Consider the following 22539-nt stretch of genomic DNA (forward strand, 5'->3'; position numbering starts at 1 on the left):
GGAACCGAAAGTTTGAATTAAGGTTTTACAAATCAAAATTCGGGTACAACCTATTTTTTCGAACCGGATCGTGAACCCGGGGCGAACGTTCTTTTATGTACCCGATTCAGGTACGGGCAATCTAGTTCGCGATACGTGGGGTGGGGGGGGGGGGGGTTGCGAATCTCGTGACTATGGTCACTTCACTATCTCCACCATTCAACCTATGTTACACACATCCCACATACCCACATCACTCATCTCGTTTTCTATATTTTTTAATAAAATTAGAGAGAGAGAGATGTAGAGAGAAAGAAGGGTGCATGATGAGCGGGATGGGGTCCTTACTTTACCGAAATATTATGGGGTGAGGGATGAGGCGTGGTGTTCCCCTCCATCCTTTAGCGCCACCTCATCACCTTCATTGGCGTAGCTTTCAAGGGGCCGGGAGGGGCGCCCGAACCCCTGAATTTTTCGCTCAGTAGTGTTATGTATGTACGTTTCTTGTAAAATTTTGTAGGTATATACGTTTTCGACCCCCCGGTTTTATAAAAAAAGTTTTACTTATATAGAATTTTTAGGTTCGGTGACTTCCGACCCCACGGTGGAAATTTTCAAACTTCGCCACTGATCACCTTTGCCTTTCCCCATGAGTATAACATATAGCCTAACTAAACTATGGGTGTGATTATACCAGGTATTTTTGTTTGTCTGTATGAGAATGTAAATACACACAATGTATGGTAACTACTACGAACAACGTGCACAATATTGTACCAAAAGATGTTAAAGCATATTACTGGTTTTGGTCAAAATAAAGAGGTTTATAGGTTTGAATTTCATACGACATTGGAGATCTTTAATGATGATTAAGTGGCACAATTGACTTCAAAACCTATCACTTAGGGATCTAATATTCACCTCGTTGTACACTAATATCCGAGGGCAAAGGTCTTAATCACAAACCAGTAGTTTTGTAATCTAATCTAACTTATAATAAAAAACTCCAAATAATGCCACATGTCATTCTCTCCTCCAACCTCATAAATTTTATTTATATTTGTTTAATAAATTTCTTTTAATATTATTTGTTTAATAAATTTCTTTTAATATTAATATTAATTTTATTACTATAAATAAGCAACAAATTTAGGCATAAAGAGTTGTACACCAAGCATTGGGTGTATTTCAAAAAAAATTGATTTTCCACTTTAAACATAAAAGTTTTCATCTTTTATATTAAAATCCTTTTGATTTTTTTCACTTTTAACCTAAACTTTTTATCTTTTTCAGTTTAACCTTTACATTTTCTATTTTCAACTTTGTTCCTCCATACTTTTCACCTTTTGCAAGTTTTTTGTTTTAGGTTTCGTTCTAAATTTTGCGAGTTAACACTCCGCAGCGTGTGTGTGGGGTTCAACGTTTTTTCGTCTATTTTTCCCGTTTTACAGACCCATCGCAACGTGTCTATTTTTCCATGTTTGACAGGGTCGTCGCAACGTGACGGTCCTAGATCGACTTCGTTATTCTTTTCTATGTTTTACGTTTCGGTTTAATTTATTTGCATTAACACGTCGCAACAGGCGTGCATGGTTCAACGATTTTACTTCTGTTTTTCGTTCGGTGTTGTTTCTTCCTTTCTTTATTTATTTTGTTTTTATGAGATTTTCCGTTGTTGGTGATCGCGCGCGGCGGTCTTATTTGGTACGGGACGCAACGTGCGTGCGTGGGCGAACGTTTTTCATCGTCTATTTTCTTCCCGTTTCACAGGTTCAACATAACGTGCAGGTTCTAGATCGACTTAGTTATAACTAAAGAATTCCCGCCGCATTACGGCGGGTCACAATTCTAGTTTGAAAATAATTAAAAGAGTTAATTACTGTTTTCGTCCCTGTGGTTTGTCAAAAATCACTTTTCAGTCCATTAGTTTAAAAATTGCGATTTCAGTCCTTGTGGTTTCACTTTCGTAACCATTTCAGTCCCTGTGATTTCACTTTTGTAACCATTTCAATCCATTATTCTGTAAAGTACAGGGACTGAAATGGTTACGAGGTGGACTGAAATGGTTACGAAAGAGAAACCACATGGACTGAAATCGCAATTTTTAAACTACTGAACTGAAATAGTGATTTTTGATAAACCACGGGGATAAAAACAGTAATTAACTCTAATTAAAAAAAACCATAAAATTATTAAAGGTTTTGATTATATGTATTATTACATCCTATAACATTTAATTAACATATTAACCAATATTGTCCGTGTTTATAACTGAAAATTAACATATTTGTTTTTTATCACCCATACAAGATCGATTGTCAACATTAAAGGGCTGCAAAACGGAGCCTGCTAAAGGGTTCGGCAATATGTCGTTTATGCGGTGAAGTTGAAGAAGATGCCGAGCATCTGTTTGTATCTTGTTATATTGCAGTATTGATGTGGAATAAGGTGAGCGTGTGGTGCAATATTCCCCAGCTCTTCGCGTTCAGTATCCGTGACCTCTTCCAAGTGTACAAAGGAGTGGCAGCATCCGGACACAATAGGCGTATAATTCAGGTGATAATTTTAGTTTCTTGCTGGGCAATTTGGAAGGCACGAAACGAACTAATTTTCGACGGAAAACGAGTAGCAATCGATAGAATTTTTGGCGAAATGCAAACCTTGGCGTTTATGTGGATCAAACATAGATCAAAAAACAATAGTATACAATGGGATAGCTGGGTAAATTTTAGTATTACTTGAACTTGAACCGTATGTTTCTGTTTTTGTTTTTTACTTTGGGTGTAAGCTGGGAGTTCGAAGTTTTAGTGTAAGTTCCCTGCTAGCACTGTTACTTTGTAATAAAGTTTGTTGTTTGCCGATAAAAAAAAAAAAGTAGGTTACACTTTTACTGGTCGGTCCTCGGGTAATATCTTTAACCTTTTTCGGGTTTCGGCCCGGTCCATGACCCATAAACACCCCTAAAATACTTTAGAAAGGGAAAAAAAGTCAAAACCCAAAACGGATAATGGGCCTGAACTAACTTTCTCTGGCCCAACTCAGTTGAAAGACATACACATAGGGATCAACAACACAAACTCAAAAAACAAGAATCAAAGTACAACTCTGGTTCCAAAACCCTACGCAGTTAAGTCGCAAAGATGTTGGTTTATCAGGATTTGCTTACCGGTAATCTTTTTTAACTACTTCTTTCATGGATCTGTTATGTGTTTTGATTCTTGATTAAGAATCTATGTTTTTTTTTGTACTTGTTTCTGATACTAAATGTTTTTTAACATAATTAATGTAAACTGTTTATTGCTTTAATTTGTTTATTCTCATAGATCTGATTGTAAATTATTATTTTTCTGAGTTTTGTATGTATGACGATTGATTTGTATTTAATATTTATTCCCTTGAGGAAATTTGAACTTATTTATTTTATGGTTAATTTTGGTTATTGCTGACTTTTTTTAAGCTAATATCTTTAGGGGATTTATTTGTTAGAATGGTTGTTTTAGCAGCTGAATATGTTCTACAGTTCTAGATCTAATTTGATTTTGTGATTGGTGTTTTGTTCCTATGGTTAGCCGTTATTGTAGAAGCGGGTTCGATTAGGGCTGCAAACGAACCAAACGTTCGAACTGTTTGGCGGGAAGTTCGTTTGTGTTTGTTCGTTTATTGAACAAACGAACATGGACAAGAAATTTCGTTTGTTTAGTTAATGAACGAACATGAACAGAGGTTGCGTTTGTTCATTTATGTTTGTGAACGTTCGATAACGTGTTTGTTTGTGTTCGATAGTTTATTCGTGTTTTTAGTTTTTTATATTTTATTTAAATATTTCAAAAGTCAGACAAATAAAATATTTAATAAGTGTTAGTGTATTATATGTTATGTTCATGAACGCTTGTTTGTGTTCATTTGTTTCTATTTGTGTTCTGTGTTTACGAACCTTAGCTTGTGCTCATTAACGTTCGGTTTTGTTCATTGCTCAAAATTAACAAACAAACACAAACGAACACGAACAAGTTCATTTCCTTAACAAACAACGGTAAGTGTTTCTGAACCGTTCGTGAACATATATATTTCTTAATAAACGAACACGAACAAGGTATTGTTCGTGTTCGTTTGGTTCGTTTGCAGCCCTATGTCCGATTGTCCGATGTTTTTATGTCAAAAGGTATATGGTTTTTATGCACTTAATATTTTGAAACATCGATCTGGTTTTTATTTCGAGTCGAGCTAAATTTGGATCTTAACTGTATTTACTTATTATATTGATCGTAATGTAGGCGATGAGCTTCTTTCTGACTCGTTTCCTTACAAGGAACTTCTAAATGGGATTCTTTGGGAAGTTGAGGGAAAGGTTTGTTTTCTTTTATAGTTTCATACTTTTATATAACATGTTGAACATGTTTATATGGTTTATAATGTTATGTAACGATCTTATATTGTTTCTTCTCGCTTGCAGTGGGTTGTGCAAGGAGCTGTTGCCGTTGACATCGGTGCAAACCCTTCTGCTGAAGGAGCTGATGATGATGAGGGTGTTGACGATCAAGCTGTGAAAGTTGTTGACATTGTCGACACCTTTAGACTCCAGGTAAAAAGTTAAAAAGTCTTGGAATGAATGAATGATCGATGGTGTTCGGTTTTTAATACTTTGTTATCTTGTCATTCGAATTTGCAGGAACAACCGCCTTTTGATAAGAAGCAGTTTGTCGCGTATATCAAAAAGTACATCAAACTACTGACCCCCAAGCTCGAAGCGGAGCAACAAGAATTTTTCAAGAAAAACATTGAGGCTGCAACAAAGTTCCTCCTCTCAAAGCTCAGTGACCTCCAATTGTAAGTTTTTTTTTTGCTACATGTTCTTTTGGTCAAATAGTAAATTATATCTATGGTTGCATTTACGGTGATGCATTAAGCTAACCGTGTTGTAAATTTCGATTACATAGATTCGTTTTTGATATGGTGTTTTTTATGCAGTTTTGTTGGGGAGAGCATGCATGATGACAGTAGCATTGTGTTTGCTTATTACAAAGAAGGCGCCGCAGACCCGACGTTCTTGTACTTTGGTCCTGGGCTGAAGGAGGTTAAATGTTAAGTTTCAAGTTAATTGTGTACTTCTAAAACAATTATTCTAGGTTTTATTACAAGTTGGGAGATGGATTTCTGTTTAAACTTCAAATTACTTATGCTATACTTCTTGAGTTACTTTGTTGGGTTTTTTTTTTTTTTTTTTTTTTTTTTTGCAAATGAATCAAACTTGAAAACACCAAAAAGTTTTTGCAAATGAGGTTGCAACTCTTAAAACAAACTATAGTGTATTTCATTCATACTTTCACTTATCATTCAAAAACAGTTTTTTTTTAATCCTACAAACTTTCTTTCAAATTTTTACAAGTCTATGTCATAATCACCACCTTATAGTGTATTAGACAAATACTTTAATAGTACAATAATTTATATAAATTAAAGTAATGTATTAAAAAAAAATAGTGTGAAAAACTGAACTAATATAAACAAATGTTTATATAAGAAAAACATTAATGTTCTTTGTAATATTATTCAACTATTACATTTAAAGTGATTTATAGTTTAAGTTAAATTAAATGTGATGTACAAGTCGATAAATTAATAATAACATGGTTGTAAAACAAGGTCTCGAAGGCCGACTATTCCCCGAGCACTCGAACAAAGTAAGCTGTCAAGGCCCAGGTACTCTTCGTCTAGGCTAAGTACTTCCCCCGACTACTCTCCACCTAGGCCGAATGCTCTCAACTCCGACTAGGGAGCGCCTAGTGACTTTTGCGACCATGAATAATAATAATTTGCCTAAGCTCCACAAGATTAGCTGGTCACCGCCCTCTCTACGAACATTCCTAAAGGACGCAAACCCGCACAATGTGGCTTTTCACATAGACGGGACGTATCAGCCAAACACACCCTCACGAGTGGTGCGTTATCGACGGTGTAAAGGTAAATTGTTATCTTGTACGAACATTTTTATATAAATATAGCAAACAAAAAAATATTCTTGTGATTCCCTAGTAAAGAGCATCCACAACGTTCGTCCGGATCGAGCTGGCCTCCAGGTGGAAGAGAGATGTTAGTGAGAGAAGTCCATAAGTGCGGACAAGATTTCGAACGGGTTGTGAGGGGATGTTGGTTCGTCCGGCAATGTGGGTTCGTTCGGAGGGAGGTGATGCTAAAGTGGGCTCGTCCGGTTAGTTCTGCAGTGTGGGTACTCTAGTTGGATATTAGATATAAACAATATAGATGTATTTATAATTGCACATCTACATCACATTTTATATTTTTTATTATATGGATAAATCACAAATGGAAAGACAAACAAACTTTACAACATTAATCTCAACCAAATAAAATAAAATAAAAAATCTCATCCAAACTAATAATACACATTTTGATTATCCAGAACCAGAAAGCAACAGTCCACCTCTCAGCTCTCACATATCCTACCAAAAAGGCTGGAGGATTTACATAACCAAAACCAATAGAAAACAAACAAACACCCCAGAAAAAAATAATAATATATATATATATAGGACAAAGATCCGTTAGGAACCACCCTTTATTGCGAGAACCGCGAGAACCAGTGTGAACACAAACAGTAATACCTAAAAAAATCTAAAAAACACCCAAAAAAATTTTTTTATTTTTTACTATTTTTTATATAAAAATCGCTACTTTTAGTATCCAAAAAAAAAAAAAAATTTTTTATAAATTTTTTTAAAAAAAAAAAAAAAATTTTTTTGGCTACTAAAAGTAGCGATTTGAACATAAAAAATAGTAAAAAAATAAAAAAAAATTTTAGATTTTTTTTTGATTTTTTTAGATTTTTTAGGTTTTTTGGGGGGGTTTAGTTTTTAGCTTGGGGGGGGGGGGGGGGGTGTTTAGGTTTTTGGGGGGTGGGGGAGGGGGTTTAGGTTTTTGGGGGGGGGGGGGTTAGGTTTTTTGAGGGTTTTAGTTTTTAGCATTTAGCTTTGAGGGGGGGGGTTAGGTTTTTTTTTGGGGGGGGGGGGGGTTAGGTTTTTTTTAGGGTTTTTTTAGGTTTTTTTAGCTATTTTAGCTTGTGTTCACATTGGTTCTCGCGGTTCTCGCAATAAAGGTGGTTCTCGCATGAACCTTACCCTATATATATATATATATTAAAAACAATTTTGGCAGAAAGAACCCCTGCAACAAAGCATGAAACCGCGCAACGTAAGACGAAAGATAAACTCAACTTGTACAAACAAGGAATCTTGGAGGATATTAAACAAAAGATCGGATTTAGTGATTTACCTATACGCATAACAAACGATAAATACTTGACACCGGATAAACGAATGTGGAAGGTCAAACCACAAGTATTATGACCACAATGAGAAGCACAATCCCCACAATAACCAAAAGCAAGCAAGTCTGCATGAACCATGTGCAAAAGAATGAACATTAATCATAGTTGTTAATGGCGAATAGCGACAAATAGTGATAAGGTATCTATATGCTAAATAGCGATAAATAGCGGGCGCTGTTTAAAAATAGCCACACACTAGAAAAAAGCTTTTACAAAATTTTAAGCGGGCCGGGATCTCTGCCAAAAAGGAGGCTCCAGTAAATTTCCTTACTGACCCCTTAGAGGGGAGGTCCACTTTACGCCCGGCGGACATCCTTGTGTTTGGATGGGAAGGGGGGAAACACGCTTGTGTAGATCTAACTGGAGTCTCCCCCCTTGTCGGACTCAAGGACAAGGGCTTTGTCGTAGGGCAAGCGGTGCTCAAGGCAGAGGCGAGCAAAGTGGCAAAACATGACAAAGCTTGCCGGGAGAATCAACATGTGTTTGTCCCGTTTGCGTTTGATACCTTTGGTGGTCTCGCTCCTGACGCTGTACGACTCTTGAATCGGGTTCAAAAAGTCGTTAATAGTAATTCTTCGTCGCTAAAGGTTTCAAACTTTGTATTTAGTAGAATTGGTTTTTCTATTCAAAAGGGGGTGGCGGCGCAACTTGTTGCCCGACTACCTGCCATTGCTTTGTAATTGCCCTTTTTCATGTGGAATGATATAAAAGAAATATTAAAAAAAAAAATATATATATATATATATTTATATTATATCAAAATACCATGGTATATACGCTATTTTACATGTATTTAACAAAAACCTAAAATCCAGCTATTCTATGCTCTATAGCTATATTTAATCGCTATTTATATTCAAAAAATAAATAAAAAATAAAACTGAAATCCAACTATTTATGGCTACATACCCTGTAGCGACCTTCGACCTATACGCTACGCTATTGGCTATAGCGACCATAGCAACCATAGTTATTAAAGGCGTTAGGCGCACTCAAGGCGCATAGGTCTCGCCTGGGGCCTAGGCGCAAGGCGCAAAAAAAGCGCGGGCCTGAGAAAAAAAAAGCGTACAGCAAAAAAAAACTTAAAATATTTTTATATATTAGAAAACTAATACTATTCTTCAAATCAAATAAAACTAAAGCTATCATATAACATTTAATATCGTCTAGTTAGTACCAAAAGTTATAAAATGCTAGTTTATTAGCGTAGAAAAATAGTTTCCGTTATATAAAAGTAGAAATCTAGCTGGAATCTTGCCAGAATTTAGGGAATTTGGCCGGAAACTTTTCAGAATCTAGGAATCTCGTTGGAATATGCGCATGAACCATCACTCGGAGAATTAAAGCGCAATTGTCTTGACTTAAGGCGCAATTGCCTCGCTTTGCTAGGAAATTGGGCCTAGGCGCAAGAGGCGATGGCTTTTAACAACTATGATAGCAACCCGCTGTTGACAACTATTAGCATTGTATACGCAAAGAAAAAATATAAATAAGAATTACCATGGAGGAGTTTGATCGTTGAGCCTTTGATGCTTTCGCAAGGTGGGATTTACCCTGTGTAGTTGCAGCATGAGAGTTCTCAATATTCGAGCCAATATCGTCTGAAACAAATTGATCACACTCAACTCACGTGTAACAAGATGAAAATATAAAAAGTGTAAAAAGAAAATAGGAAGCGAAAAAAGTGAAAATTATACTTACCGATCATTGTTCCTTGCTCATGAACCAAAACGGCAAGATCTTTGAATATTTCGTTTACCTCGCCGATTTGGTTTTGAATTTCTTGTATTCCCTGATCTCTTTCTTCAATAATAGCCTCGTTAAATGCGATCTCGTTGTCCAACAGTAACACTTCTTGTCTGCAGAAAGAACAAAATAATCATTTTTAACAAAACAACTAGGGCTGCAAACGAACCTAACGAACCTAACGAACATGGAGACCTTGTTCGTGTTCGTTTGTTAAGAAATACGTGTGTTCACGAACTGTTCATGAACACTTACCGAACGAGATTTTATGTCCGTGTTCATTTGTTAAGGAAATGAATGTGTTTGTGTTTGCTTGTTAATATTAGGCAGCGAACAAAAATGAACGTTGATGACACAAACTAACGTTCTTGAACACAAATAGAAACAAATGAACACAGACAAGCGTTCATGAACAAAATATATAATACACCGACACTTATTAAAAATTTTATTTTTCGGAATTTTGAAGTATTTAAATAAAATATAAAAAATGAAAACACTAACGAACTATCAAACACAAACGAACACGAACATAAATGAACGAACGTGGCCTCTGTTCATGTTCGTTCATTTAACTAAATGAACGGAATTTCTTGTTCATATTCATTTGTTTAATAAACGACGAGCACAAACGAACCTCCCACCGAACAGTTCATGAACTGTTCGCTGAACATTTGGTTTGTTTGCAGCACTAAAAACAACACATGCTCCTAATGATACACAAATTGAATTTTGAAAAAACTACAACACTGCCCCTTGTATATGCGAATTGAGAATTGTATAGCAAAAAACCTGCCTTCTAGATTCGAATAGAAGGGCTTGCTGTTCGGGACTTCTACCTGAGCTGGCATCCGTTTCACTGGCTTCATTACTGAAAATTATACAAAATGACGAGAAGAAAGTAATTTAGAAGTTGGAACAAATTCGAATTGAAACGAACTTCTAAAGGCAGTAATCAAGGGCGTAGCTTAAGAGGGGCCGGGAGGGGCGCCCGAACCCCCAAACTTTTCGCTCAGTAGTGTTATATATGTAGTTTTCGTATAGAAATTTTTGGGTATATACGTTTTCGACCCCCCCCCTGCGCCCCCGTTTTCATGGTCAAGCTTCGCCACTGGACTGCCACTAATTAGTTAATTATTAACACCATGACTATTTACCGTGATGAATGTATAGCTTGAGGAACAGAAGGAGAGTAAGCGGTCTCCCTTTCGGCTGATAGCCGTTGTGCTTTCTGGAATTCTTTTAAAACTGCTTGAAAATCTTTTGCGAGTTTCGCATCTGTAATCTTTCTACTAGCCTGTATATAACGGAGAGAACAATAGGACTTATAAAGGTACTTAAACATAAAGCCAAATTAAGGGTAAGCAATCAAGCATCTACTGTTACCGCTTACTATAAACGAAATTATCATTTATTGATCTAGAAATCATGTCAACTTATAAAGATTAAAAACACAAAATTTGTTTTTTTTTTCCTGAACGTAAAGATAAGGAGCGGGAGTTACTTACACTAACTTCAGCACGATGATCTATTTCGCTAGCTTTCTTGAGTTTATCAGATGTATCTTTCACCAACTGTCCAATATGTAGTCTTGTTTTGTGCCTATCCTTAACCAAAAACGAATAATTATTTTCGCTGTTCAACAGCGCTAAATAGTCATACAAATGAATAAAAATGAGAACAAAAATCTTGTAACATTAGATATGCATCTACAATCTATAATGTCTTCTTCACCATTTTGTGTATACGTTCTTTGGATTTTGTAGGTAAGTTCTTTTCATTTTTACTTTACAAGGTTTTTATTTTACCATGAGTGATTAAATTCATGAACATACTTGTTAGGTTTCTATTTTACTATGAGTAAATAAATTCACGAACATACTTGTTTGAACTTGTGATTTGGGGGTGGATTGAACAAAGTTGGATCTTTCTATGTTTTATTGAGAGTATGCATACAAGCTGTTCGATGATATGTCTGAATAAGAATTGCATGATTATACAATACAAACTTGTGATTGAGATGACAGTTGAGTTGAAGTAATCAATGGCTATGATAAAGCCTTATTCCCATTCTTCTTGATTTTGCAAATTGAATTGAAGTAGATTTTATTGCCATATGGCTGCTGAGTATAAATTACATGTATTATTTGCTTAAAAATGATTGAAACAAAGAAGCCTTGGTGAATAAATAGGAACCGAGGACTGAAATCTGTTAATTTTCGGTCTTGTTTTCGAGTAATTTTGGGTCAGACCGAAATCTGTTAACTCCTAATTGTATCGTATTTTTATTTTTTATTAGGTGATGAATTTTACCCGACCCAAACCGTCGGACCGACCCGGATTTTTTAAATCCGGTCCTATGATATTAGAGTGTATTTAAAAACAATGAACCCACTGGAAAAAATTTCTGGATCCGCCACTGCATATGCGGCTTTATTTACTTTTTTTTTTTCTTCTTCAGAGTTCAGACAACTGAGTTTCATTCAAAATAGAGTGTTTTTTTTTCTTGGTGTAGGCTATACGAGTGCTAGTACCCTGACCAACCGAACCAATTCCGACAAAACATCCGTACGGAACCCAGTACCGATATTCATTTATATGGTTTTCGATCCGGGTAAACCATGTGTCCATATCTTTTTAGCTATGTAGTTAATGCGGTAAAATATCGGATATCGGTCAAGGACCGATATTTGAGATATAGGTTATCTCGGTGAGATATCAGTAATTTTAATATAATGCAGAGCCAATGATCTCTAGATCAAGTGGTGGAGGGCTTGCATTTCTATTGAGAGATGCAGGTTCGACTCCCACTTGGTGCAGAGTGAGGCACTGGTGGGCAATGATAGGAGACCCAGGGAAACCTGGGTTGGATCCTTGAGTCAAACGGGTTTTACCAGTAATTTCACCGTCGTGCCTACGGGCGGGTGGGGTACCGGGTTTTCCCCGGAATTGGTGGTGGACTCGGGTTACTCTCGGAGTACTCCGTTTGTCCAGTGGGTGCCCCGAGAGTGTTCGGGATTGAGTTTGTTGGCCGTTCAAAAAACAATATAATGCAGAATTTATATATATAGCAATTTAACACTAATAATTCAGTGATATATCTGTGAAATATCGGTCAATATCACTGATAATACCGGTACCGATATTTGACACCGATATTTTACCAGGGGACCGATATATCACCGATATTAACTGCATAGCTTTTGAGGCATATTACGACTTTATATTTTTGTTTCTCTTCCAATACGTACCGTAACAAAACGATACCAACCAAATTCCCGCTGCGTAGGGCGGGTGACTCCCACTACTACTACTACTACCACCCATTAAAATTCTAGTGATCTGAACCTAAAACGTTAAGCATATTATACCAACAAGAAAACCCTAATATAAGTAAAAAAGAAACTGATAATAATATTCAATGAATGAGACATACAGTTTTTCTCGAAGCTCAGGAGTATCTTTAGGTGTACCAAGGGTGTTAACAAGCCTCTGAAACGTATTGATAGCAGTATTGATCTGGAAGATTCCAGAAGCAATAGCTTGGGTCGGGTCTTGCTGCTGCTTCGTAGCCCCCGTATACCCCTTGCGTCGAGAATTAATCGGGCGACCCGCTTCGATGTCTTGAAAACTCATATTGTGTTTCTTGAATGAACCCTAAATTGAAGGATTGAATTGTAATATTGAAGGAAGAATAATGTGTGAGAATAATGAGTGAAAGTTAATAGGAATGAGTGGCGATAATTGATGAATTGAAAGGGGGTTGATGATTTACAGAGAGGGTTGTGGTGGCATATGAATGGGGGTGATCGCTAATGTCTTGAAACAGAATTATGTTTTTGAGTTTTTACTTGTTGGAGTCTTGTGCATCAAAGGAAAGTTGTAAGTATAAGAAAACAAAATCATTTAAATAGTTTTATTAAAGTTTGACATGTTGATTGGGCTGTAGCCCAGTGGTAGTGGTATGGCAGAGTGATGGTGACAAACCTACCGACGGGTTCGATCCTGAGCCACACCCCGGTTTTCATCCGCATGTTACTTTAGCGAGCCAATTTGTGTGGAGGCAGTACGGTTTTTGGGGAAACGTCGTAACCAAGTCTGGTCAATCCAGCGCGGGTTGGTTAAGACAACGTAAGTCTGGACAGATTTGGCTAAGACCGCCCATTAGGCGATGTAACATTTGATCACTCAAGTCTCAAAAGGAAAATCACCGTTCAAAAAAAAAGTTTGACATGTTGAATGATACGTAGTTATTTGACCATAGTATTATAGTTGGTTTTTAGTATATCATTATTTAATTTAATGATTTTGTTATATAAAAATATTAATTAATTAATATTACCTAAATTTAGCGATGTAACTCATATGCCTTATAAATTTGCTCGTCTTAACTACACATCATCTGTATATCAATATATATCATAATACTAAAATCATCACTTGAAGATGATATACTAGTTGGTACCGCTAGGATATAAGCCTTTGGTTTTGCTTTAGATAACCAACTTTGTTTCGAAAAAAAAAAACATAGCTTATAAATTGATCAGGTGCTATATAAATCCCGTCATGTAAAACGAAATGAGATGTAAGAAGCCAAAATTTTTAGAAAGGGGCATGGATTAGTGTTTCGTTTTGAGCCCCAAAATGGTTGGACCGACCCTGAGTATTTCAATGGTTGACGACAAATTAGCGAATTGAAACATTTCTTTGTTAGTCATTGTTTTAGTTTGGTTGTCCAGTATAAAAGTTTTGGATGCATTTACTTTTATGGCTTTCTCATTATTTGACTCATTTATTTTTGGCATATTTTGACCCATTTTCATGGTTATTTTTGGCATATTTATGGTCCTGGTTAACAAGATTTAAAATCAACAATATCCAAGGAACCACATGAGTTATGGAAGGAAAGGGTTCCAAAATTTGTCTTATTTTATAGTTTGGGCTGTTACACAAACCTATGACGTGAACAAATGGCCTTTTTGGCATATGCTATTTTAATGATCATCGTTTATACACTTTAAGTCAACCATAAACTTTGGGTTTGTGGATGGAATCCTCGGAGAAGGGTTAAAATGGTAGTTCCTGCTCCTTGAAAGGTATCAAATAAATGATTATTTAATTGGGATTTAAGCATAAAGATGTCACCGACCTATAAAAAGTGGGCCCTTTTTGGCATATGCTATTTTAATAACCATCATTTAAACACTTACATCAAGAACTTTTTTTGTTTGTTAATGTGTTGAATTCTTAAAAAAAAAGAGTTTATAAGTAAAGAAGTAAGCCATAAAATTTGGAGGTGTGCATGGTTCTGGGCTCAACCCGAAAAAAAAAATTGGTTTTTCGACTTTCAATTTTATGTATGGGTTCGGTTTAGTTATACGCCGCCAGTTTTCGGTTTTGCTTGAAATGTTTGGGCAAAAAATACATGGCTCAAAATAATCAATTTGGATTCAAAAAAAGTTGATTGGTGTCTCAAACCTTTGACCAAATGGTTGGGTAATTAATTGTCATGTAGGATCGTTAATAAATTGCTACACCACCCTCCTTGTTTCATCCACCATGGTTGGCATGGATTAAACCATGTCAACCATGACCCTACTTTCCTTTTTTAATATTCTTTTTTCCTTTTTTATAAATAAATTAAAATAAGATAATAGTGGTTTGGGTTATGACCACACCCTTAGAGTAGTGGTTTTGAATGATGGATTAAAAGTAAATGACATGGCGCTAATGTGAAGAGTCATGGAGACCATGAGAATCATTACCACACCCTTTAGCCTAATAAGCTTGGGCCATATGAATCCAATAAAAACATTTGAACAAGTTTACAACGGTTTGGTTCGGTTTTGAAAAGAAATTTATTATCTGTATATATTATTATTATTATTATTATTATTATTATTATTATTATTATTATTATTAATTCATAACAATTGAATAAATAGTGTTTTTTTTTGTCTTTTTATGATTTTGTCTTTTGTATTAGTTTATTTTTCATAGTAAACTTTAATAAAAATTTTTTGAAATAAAACTCTTATTTTTTATTATTTTGCGGCATAAGTTGAATGGTTTTATTTTACATATTTCTCTGATTGTTCGTCCTTCGGTTGATACTTAGCCCGGTATTTGATGGTCACATTTGGTCTTTCACGTTTTCTTATCCTCTGACTTTCTAAAACATGTCGGTATAAATTCAACTTCATGAATCACTTGGTGTTAGAAATCCGTGTTTATATTTTACGTTTTTTCGGTTTTGGTCGTCGTTTGGTTGGTAGTTAGCATGGTTTTACGACCCTTGCAACGTTGGTAGCACGGTTTTACGCCCTCACTGCAACGCGGGGGCCTAAGAGTAAATGAATATGAAGCGTAACTTTTGGCTTTAAAAAAACATTGTTTCGGTTACTAGTTTTGATAAAAAAAATATATATATATATAAGTTCAATTTGTTGGTTATTTCGGTTTTGGTTCAATTAACTCTTTTTTACAATCAAAAGAAAGCATGGAAACTCAATCTCAGTGTTTTCATACCTGAACCCGCCGGTTGGACTGGAACCGGAGGTTGAGCTGGTCCGGGTGTATCGGGCCGGAAATGCATTGAATCGGAGTTGAACCGGCGACCCGGCGGTTGGACCGGGAAACCGGCCGATCGGACCGGTTTTTTATATATTTCTTCAGATTGAACCCTATTAATTTTTAAACCGGCCGATCGAATCAGTTTTTGAAAGGGTTGAACCGGTTTTTTATATATATTTTTCAGATTAAACCCTATTAATTTTTATAATATTTACGATACCTTCCGATTCTTACGTCCGGTCCAACCAGTCGAATCATTGAATCAGTAAGAAGACCGATTTAACGTCCGATTCTATTCTCAAAAACATTAATCAAAATCATAAAAGTGGGCCCAGTAAGGTTGATGATAATAATCTTCCACCGAACAAAAAAAGATAATTTTTCATTTACTTAAACTTATAAAGCCGTTACAAAAACGCGTGGATGGTGTGGTGGTGGAAGCACACACAGTGTATGTAACCCGTACCCGTTTATTGTTCATCAATATATTTCTCTCTCTTCATTACAAAAGCAGAATATGCAAATGCTCACTTGTACCATCCGCCATGACTGCACTCCCTCAGGTTCATCATTTCTTCCATCACTTTTTTCACTTATCTTCATTCACACATATATATACATACATATACGTATAATCGATCTTCGAAGATTCGCTATTCACTATCTGATTTATCTAAAACTGTTATTCATTTACAATCTATGCATCTGAATCTATGATCGTAATTCGTAACTGTTTGTAGTGTCAGATTATATAATTGTCGATTGAAATTACTTTATCAGTTTATCATCGTCTTCATTGAGATTTATAGGATATTTTACGCGGAATATATATATATTTAGGTCATCCGTAGTTAGATTAGGATTTTGTAACTTGTTGATTTGTTGTTGTGCTGAATGAATTTGTGTATTTAAGAGGAATGCATATGATGATGATATCATGATATGAAGCTGCTAATCTATGATCGTAATTCGTAACTGTTTGTAGTGTCAGATTATATAATTGTTGATTTAATTTACTTTATCCGTTTATCATCGTCTGATTCGTCTTCATTGAGATTTATAGGATATTTTACGCGGAATATATATATATTTAGGTCATCTGTAGTTAGATTAGATTAGGATTTTGTAACTTGTTGATTTGTTGTTGTGCTGAATGAATTTGTGTATTTAAGAGGAATGCATATGATGATGATATCATGATATGAAGCTGCTAATCTATGATCGTAATTCGTAACTGTTTGTAGTGTCAGATTATATAATTGTTGATTTAATTTACTTTATCCGTTTATCATCGTCTGATTCGTCTTCATTGAGATTTATAGGATATTTTACGCGGAATATATATATATTTAGGTCATCTGTAGTTAGATTAGATTAGGATTTTGTAACTTGTTGATTTGTTGTTGTGCTGAATGAATTTGTGTACTTAAGAGGAATGCATATGATGATATCATGATATGAAGCTGCTAATCTATGATCGTAATTCGTAACTGTTTGTAGTGTCAGATTATATAATTGTTGATTTAATTTACTTTATCCGTTTATCATCGTCTGATTTGTCTTCATTGAGATTTATAGGATATTTTACGCGGAATATATATTTAGGTCATCTGTAGTTAGATTAGGATTTTGTAAGTTGTTGATTTGTCGTTGTGCTGAATGAATTTGTGTATTTAAGAGGAATGCAGATGATGATATCATGATATGAAGCTGCTACTTAAATGTTGAAGATATTTGTGGTTTTCGATATTTGTTAGGGCAAGTAGGTGATATGAATGTTTGAGATAACATTGTGTGTGAAATGTGAATTACTTAAGATCACTGTCATAAAGTATTGAGTGAAAATAAACAGTATAGAAAAGCGAAGGGAAAGGATCTGGAATAATTTGCAAAAAGTGGAAGAACGCTGACGCAATAAACTTAGGAAATATGGTTATCTCGGATAGTGTTTGTGGAAAGCCGGTAACGTGCTTTTTGCTGTTTGGTTTTAGTTATTAAAGAGTTAGGTCAACATATCCGATATCGTCATATCGCTTACTGGTGAAGTTTATATTAGTGTAATATAAAAGAGGGAATACCAAAAGATAGTTACATTGGTGATTTTGAAGATGTTAACGTTTGTGGTTTGTTAAGGTTTATTTTGTATTGCAACTTGAAGTTTTTTTATCGTCTTGTAATATTTCAGGCGAGAAGGATGGTCTGTGTATGGCCAGGTTTAAGGCAAATCTGCCTTAGGAAAAACCTTATGTATGGGTTTATGCAGTTATTTTCGTTTCCTTTTAAAACCTTGCGAGGAGTTAGCCGATCTCTTGGTGTTTCTCATTTATGTAGCATGTCCAACATCTCTTCATCGTTGCAAATTGAATTGGTAAATGAATACTTATTACTAAATACATAACGGAACCACACAAACACAGTCACTAACTTCATCAGTTGTATATTTGTGTTATTATTTTGTATTGTGCTTGTGTTAGGTACCATGTCTCAAGGACAATTATGCATATCTTTTGCATGATTTGGATACCGGGACTGTTGGAGTCGTTGATCCTTCAGAGTCTTTACCAATAGTAGATGCTTTGAGCAAGAACAATCGTAATTTGAACTACATTTTAAATACTCACCATCACCATGATCACACTGGTGGGAATGTGGATTTGAAAGCGAGGTACGGTGCAAAGGTGAGCCGCAGATGATTCTTGTTGCACTTTGTAATGTTTAGGTTATCAATTTTTGTTGCTTAACCATAATGTCTTTGTCAGTAAATGCATTTTTTGTAATACGAAAATATCCTCATGATGGAAACCTGAAAAAGGTATCAGTTTCCTTATCCAAGATGTAATAAGAGATTATGTTCTATAATACTCCTAGAAAATTCCGTCTATATAATATGTAAGGCATAGTTGGAGTTAAAGAAACTAGTCTTATATGTGTGACCGGATGTTTAGTAGATTGTATTGTCAATTATTATTAACATAGGAACCGATCTTTTCTCTACATTATAGACTCCGAAGCTATTCATATTGAAAGATAATAAGATTGCCAAGTTCTGCTGCTAGCTTATGATGGAAATCGATTCATCAAATTTACAATAGGTCACACATATATGTTACCTCTTAGTGGATAGTAATGGGTGATCAAGTTATTATGATGAAAATTCTTGCGATGATATACGCACCATGACAGATCAGACTGATGAATTTTGCTGCTAAATTATGATGGAAGCGCGATTGCAGTAGGTCATGCATACGTTAGTTATAGACGAATATTTGAATAATCTGTTTTTGAGAATGCTACTAGTGGTAGCCTATTGTTTCTAGGTTTTCAAGAAAAGATCCATAGGACATTGGTTGATCTTAAGAACATCTGATATATTTAGCTATTAATCCACTATTTCAGATTAACCTATATGTAATTTCAAACATTACATTTCTTTTGGGAAGAGGAATTATTGTTCTTGTAACATTTTTTCTTATTATTAATATAATTATTGTTATATCTTTGGGGCTAGCTAAATGCCTAAGCCCCGAGAAAACCTAATTGATGGAAGTAATTTTGTATATTTATAAATTAGGATGGATGCTAGTTCTTTTTTTCACCCTCATGATCGGTACACATTAAGATCCTGTATATTATGCAGAAATACAACTGTTTCTACATATAAGCTTGTGAATACATGAGGAATTTGATGATAAGATACATGTACGAAAACCCTTGATGCTTTGACTTGAAATCATATAGTTATCTTCAATATTGTGTTTGCAATCGTGCAGGTAATTGGATCAAATGTTGACAGGGATAGAATTCCCGGCATTGACATCAGCTTGAATGATGGTGACACATGGATGTTTGCTGGGCATGAGGTGCATGTGATTGCTACCCCGGGCCACACTAAAGGTTTCCCATAATCTGCTACACATTAGATTTGTCAGTAATTTTTGGAGTGTTTCTTTTGGAATGGCTTTATATAGGAATGACTTATCTTGTCACATACTTTTGAAGTCATACACAATTCATTGTGTTGCTAATTGAAATAACAAATCTGTAATTGTTTAAGTGTAATTGTTTAAGTTTAAACTTAGGATTATTGAAAGAGGTAACGAATTCTGCTAAAAACAAAGAAGATAATAGATGTAGCAAATCATTGATTTTTTGTTTTTGTGATGACAGGCCATATTAGCTTTTATTTTCCGGCCTCGGGGGCTATTTTTACCGGAGACACTTTATTCAGCTTATCATGTGGTAAACTATTCGAAGGAACACCTGAACAGGTAATTAAACTATTTACTTTTAAATGATCGGTTTGGTATATTCATTACTGTTTATCTCTTCTTCTGCATATAACCAACCTGTTATCTACACATGCATCGGACATGTTTTTTGTTAGATTTATCTGAGAAATTACTGATTTTTTATATGAATAATAGTATAATACCTTTGTTTTTCTGCTGGTCTGTCTGACATAATAAAGCATCTGATAAATGGCCATGTGTAAGTCATTTGCTCTTAAACTGAAGTTTTAACATAGGTTTGCTGTATTACATTTTTTGATCACTAAGTTAAGATATCCTGCCATATTTTTCTTGTGTTTGTGACTTAACTGCATTGCTACACAGACATATATGCATGTATATATTTACTGTATATACATGCACGTGTTATGTTTATTTAATCGTTCACTTATGGCGTTTTTAGCCAATGTTTTGAGCGTATGCGTATATCTTGGGCTGGTATCGATAGGTTGCCGATGATGTTAGTATATTTTGCCATTTTGGTTTAGGTATCTTTTGGTTTGCTTTTTGCTCACAAGCGACAATATATCTTGTTTAACCTTTTTACTTACGCTTGTGTTTCAGATGCATTTGTCCCTTGAGAAGTTATTGTTGTTGCCAGAGAACACAAATATATACTGCGGGCATGAATATACATTGGTTAGTTGAGTTTTAATTTTTTATTTTTATCATGTGCGCCATCCTCATTCCCCTCATCCTTTTGGTCTACAATCAAGCTTGGAAGTTTAATAATCGGCATGCTATTCACAGAGTAATTCAAAGTTTGCACTATCCGTTGAGCCTGGAAATGAAGAATTACAGTCATATGCAGCCAACATTGCCAATCTCCGTAAAAAGCACTTGCCCACGGTAATTTTTATTTATTTTTAAGTTATGATTTGACCATGTGTTTCTGCCTTTTCTTATTTTCATAAAAACTAAATACATACAAACCTCCTAAACTGTTTACTTCAAAGATTTATATTGTTATTGTAGTAACACTACTTCATAAAAATTAAATGCATACAAACCTCCTAAACCATTTACTTCAAAGATTTATATTGTAGTTATTGTAATAACACTACTTTAACCTAGTTAGTGTTTTTTTAACTGGGAGTATTTTACAAACAAAAGTGAATAGTTCGGATTATTATTGGTGATTAAATGAGTTGGGATTATTATTGGCCAATAACAGTGAGTTGGGATTATTTAAATCCAATTTGCCTTTTCTAAATAAATAATTACAAATATAGTTCTAGCATTAGTAATATATAAAATTGTAATGGTTAACTGTATATATATGTATTTCTTTTTTGTTATACAAGACAAGTAGTAAAAACAAAATATAAAAAAGTAACAAAAGTATTATAAAATAAAATAACATAAAAAACATAATTATTACTTTTGACTTTTATAATAAAATAATGTAATAAAGTAAATAACATAAAAACATAATTATTACATTTGACTTTTATAATAAAATAATGTAATAAAGTGTTTAATCATTACCAAATTTGACTAATGGGTAGATTTATCCTTGTGTAAGGGGCACTCCCCTTAGGGGAGTCCCCTCTCTTACGCATAACCAATCCTCGTGTGCCACGTCAACTCCCCTCTTAAACTCCCCTAACACCCTAAATTGATGGCGGCACTCCCTTCTTATGTGACTTGGTTTTTATTAAAAAAAAAAAAAAAAAAAAACTTTTGATTGGTCCACTCATCCTCTCTCCTCCCTCTCTCCTCCCCCTCTCTTCGGTGAAGCCCCACCGTTTTCCTCCCTCTCTCTACCTCACCGCAAGCATGGCGGCACCTCCCCCTAATCGGCAACAGGGTCACCGCAAGGGGTCACCGATGGTGCCCCGAGTACCAATTGGGTGTATTTATCACACCCGCCGTAATTATTCATAAAGTGTTTTCGGGTTGACCATTTTGGTGGTTGCTAAATTGGGCCGTTTTAGTCAGACTGGCTTCATCATGCCACCTAGATAGAAATGTACAAATCGATTTTTTAAAAAACCGGTCCGGTTTTTTTAACCGGTTTCGGTTTTCTTTTTGGCACAAAAAACCGGTTTTCAAAAACCTGTTTGATACGAGGAGAAGCCGAACTGGTACTAACCGGTTTGGTTCAATTTTAAAACCGGTTTGGATCCTAAAACCGGTTTTTTTTTGTACATGTCATATATTCATTAATATTAAGTTTATGTTTGGGATGTTTTCTTTTTCGTATGAAATTTTGAAGTTTTTTTAAGCATTTTGACCATTGGTTTTGTGCAACAGATTCCGACAACCTTAAAAAAGGAGAAACTATGTAATCCCTTCTTGCGTACTTCAAGCGAAGAAATACGTCGGGTGTTGAATATTCCAGCCAATGCAAGTGACGCGGAAGTATTGGGTGTGATCCGACAAGCCAAGGATAATTTTTAAAGAATTCCTATAATACCCTTTTCCTGTCCTGCACATAAGAAATTATTAGGTCTAGTAGCATTTGGGAAGATTGTGTTATAGTGACTATACATAGTGTTGGATTTTTCCCAGCTAAGAATGATTGATGACATGTTTCCCCCTCAAATTCAGTCTTTGTTGTGTAAAATACTAAAAATGTCTCATGAAATATCACATGTCAAGTTG

At 35.1% G+C, this 22539-nt stretch overlaps 3 protein-coding genes across 3 annotated transcripts; 2 read left to right on the forward strand and 1 right to left on the reverse strand.

The window, feature by feature from the left end:
* The first annotated feature begins 3002 nt into the window (after positions 1-3002).
* On the forward strand, positions 3003-5180 carry LOC110930705 (translationally-controlled tumor protein homolog). The gene is made up of 5 exons (XM_022174061.2): positions 3003-3147; positions 4254-4327; positions 4433-4561; positions 4649-4806; positions 4948-5180. Exons 1-5 carry the CDS (start codon positions 3120-3122, stop codon positions 5063-5065), a joined length of 507 nt encoding a protein of 168 aa, XP_022029753.1. The 5' UTR covers positions 3003-3119; the 3' UTR covers positions 5066-5180.
* A 1921-nt stretch (positions 5181-7101) lies between these two features.
* On the reverse strand, positions 7102-12943 carry LOC110930704 (syntaxin-22). Its single transcript, XM_035987755.1, has 8 exons — positions 12507-12943; positions 10579-10672; positions 10228-10367; positions 9867-9941; positions 9026-9183; positions 8825-8925; positions 7270-7389; positions 7102-7161 (listed from the first exon to the last, which is right to left on the reverse strand). The coding sequence occupies exons 1-7, from the start codon at positions 12704-12706 to the stop codon at positions 7324-7326; spliced, it is 834 nt and encodes a 277-aa protein (XP_035843648.1). The 5' UTR covers positions 12707-12943; the 3' UTR covers positions 7102-7161; positions 7270-7323.
* Positions 12944-16054: 3111 nt separating this feature from the next.
* On the forward strand, positions 16055-22522 carry LOC110930702 (probable hydroxyacylglutathione hydrolase 2, chloroplastic). The gene is made up of 8 exons (XM_022174058.2): positions 16055-16206; positions 17829-18011; positions 18118-18321; positions 19414-19537; positions 19811-19911; positions 20497-20571; positions 20683-20781; positions 22189-22522. The coding sequence occupies exons 1-8, from the start codon at positions 16189-16191 to the stop codon at positions 22333-22335; spliced, it is 951 nt and encodes a 316-aa protein (XP_022029750.1). The 5' UTR covers positions 16055-16188; the 3' UTR covers positions 22336-22522.
* The last annotated feature ends 17 nt before the right edge of the window (positions 22523-22539 follow it).

This window comes from Helianthus annuus, chromosome 3 (genome assembly GCF_002127325.2).
Source record: "Helianthus annuus cultivar XRQ/B chromosome 3, HanXRQr2.0-SUNRISE, whole genome shotgun sequence".
NCBI classification, from domain to species: Eukaryota; Viridiplantae; Streptophyta; class Magnoliopsida; order Asterales; family Asteraceae; genus Helianthus; species Helianthus annuus.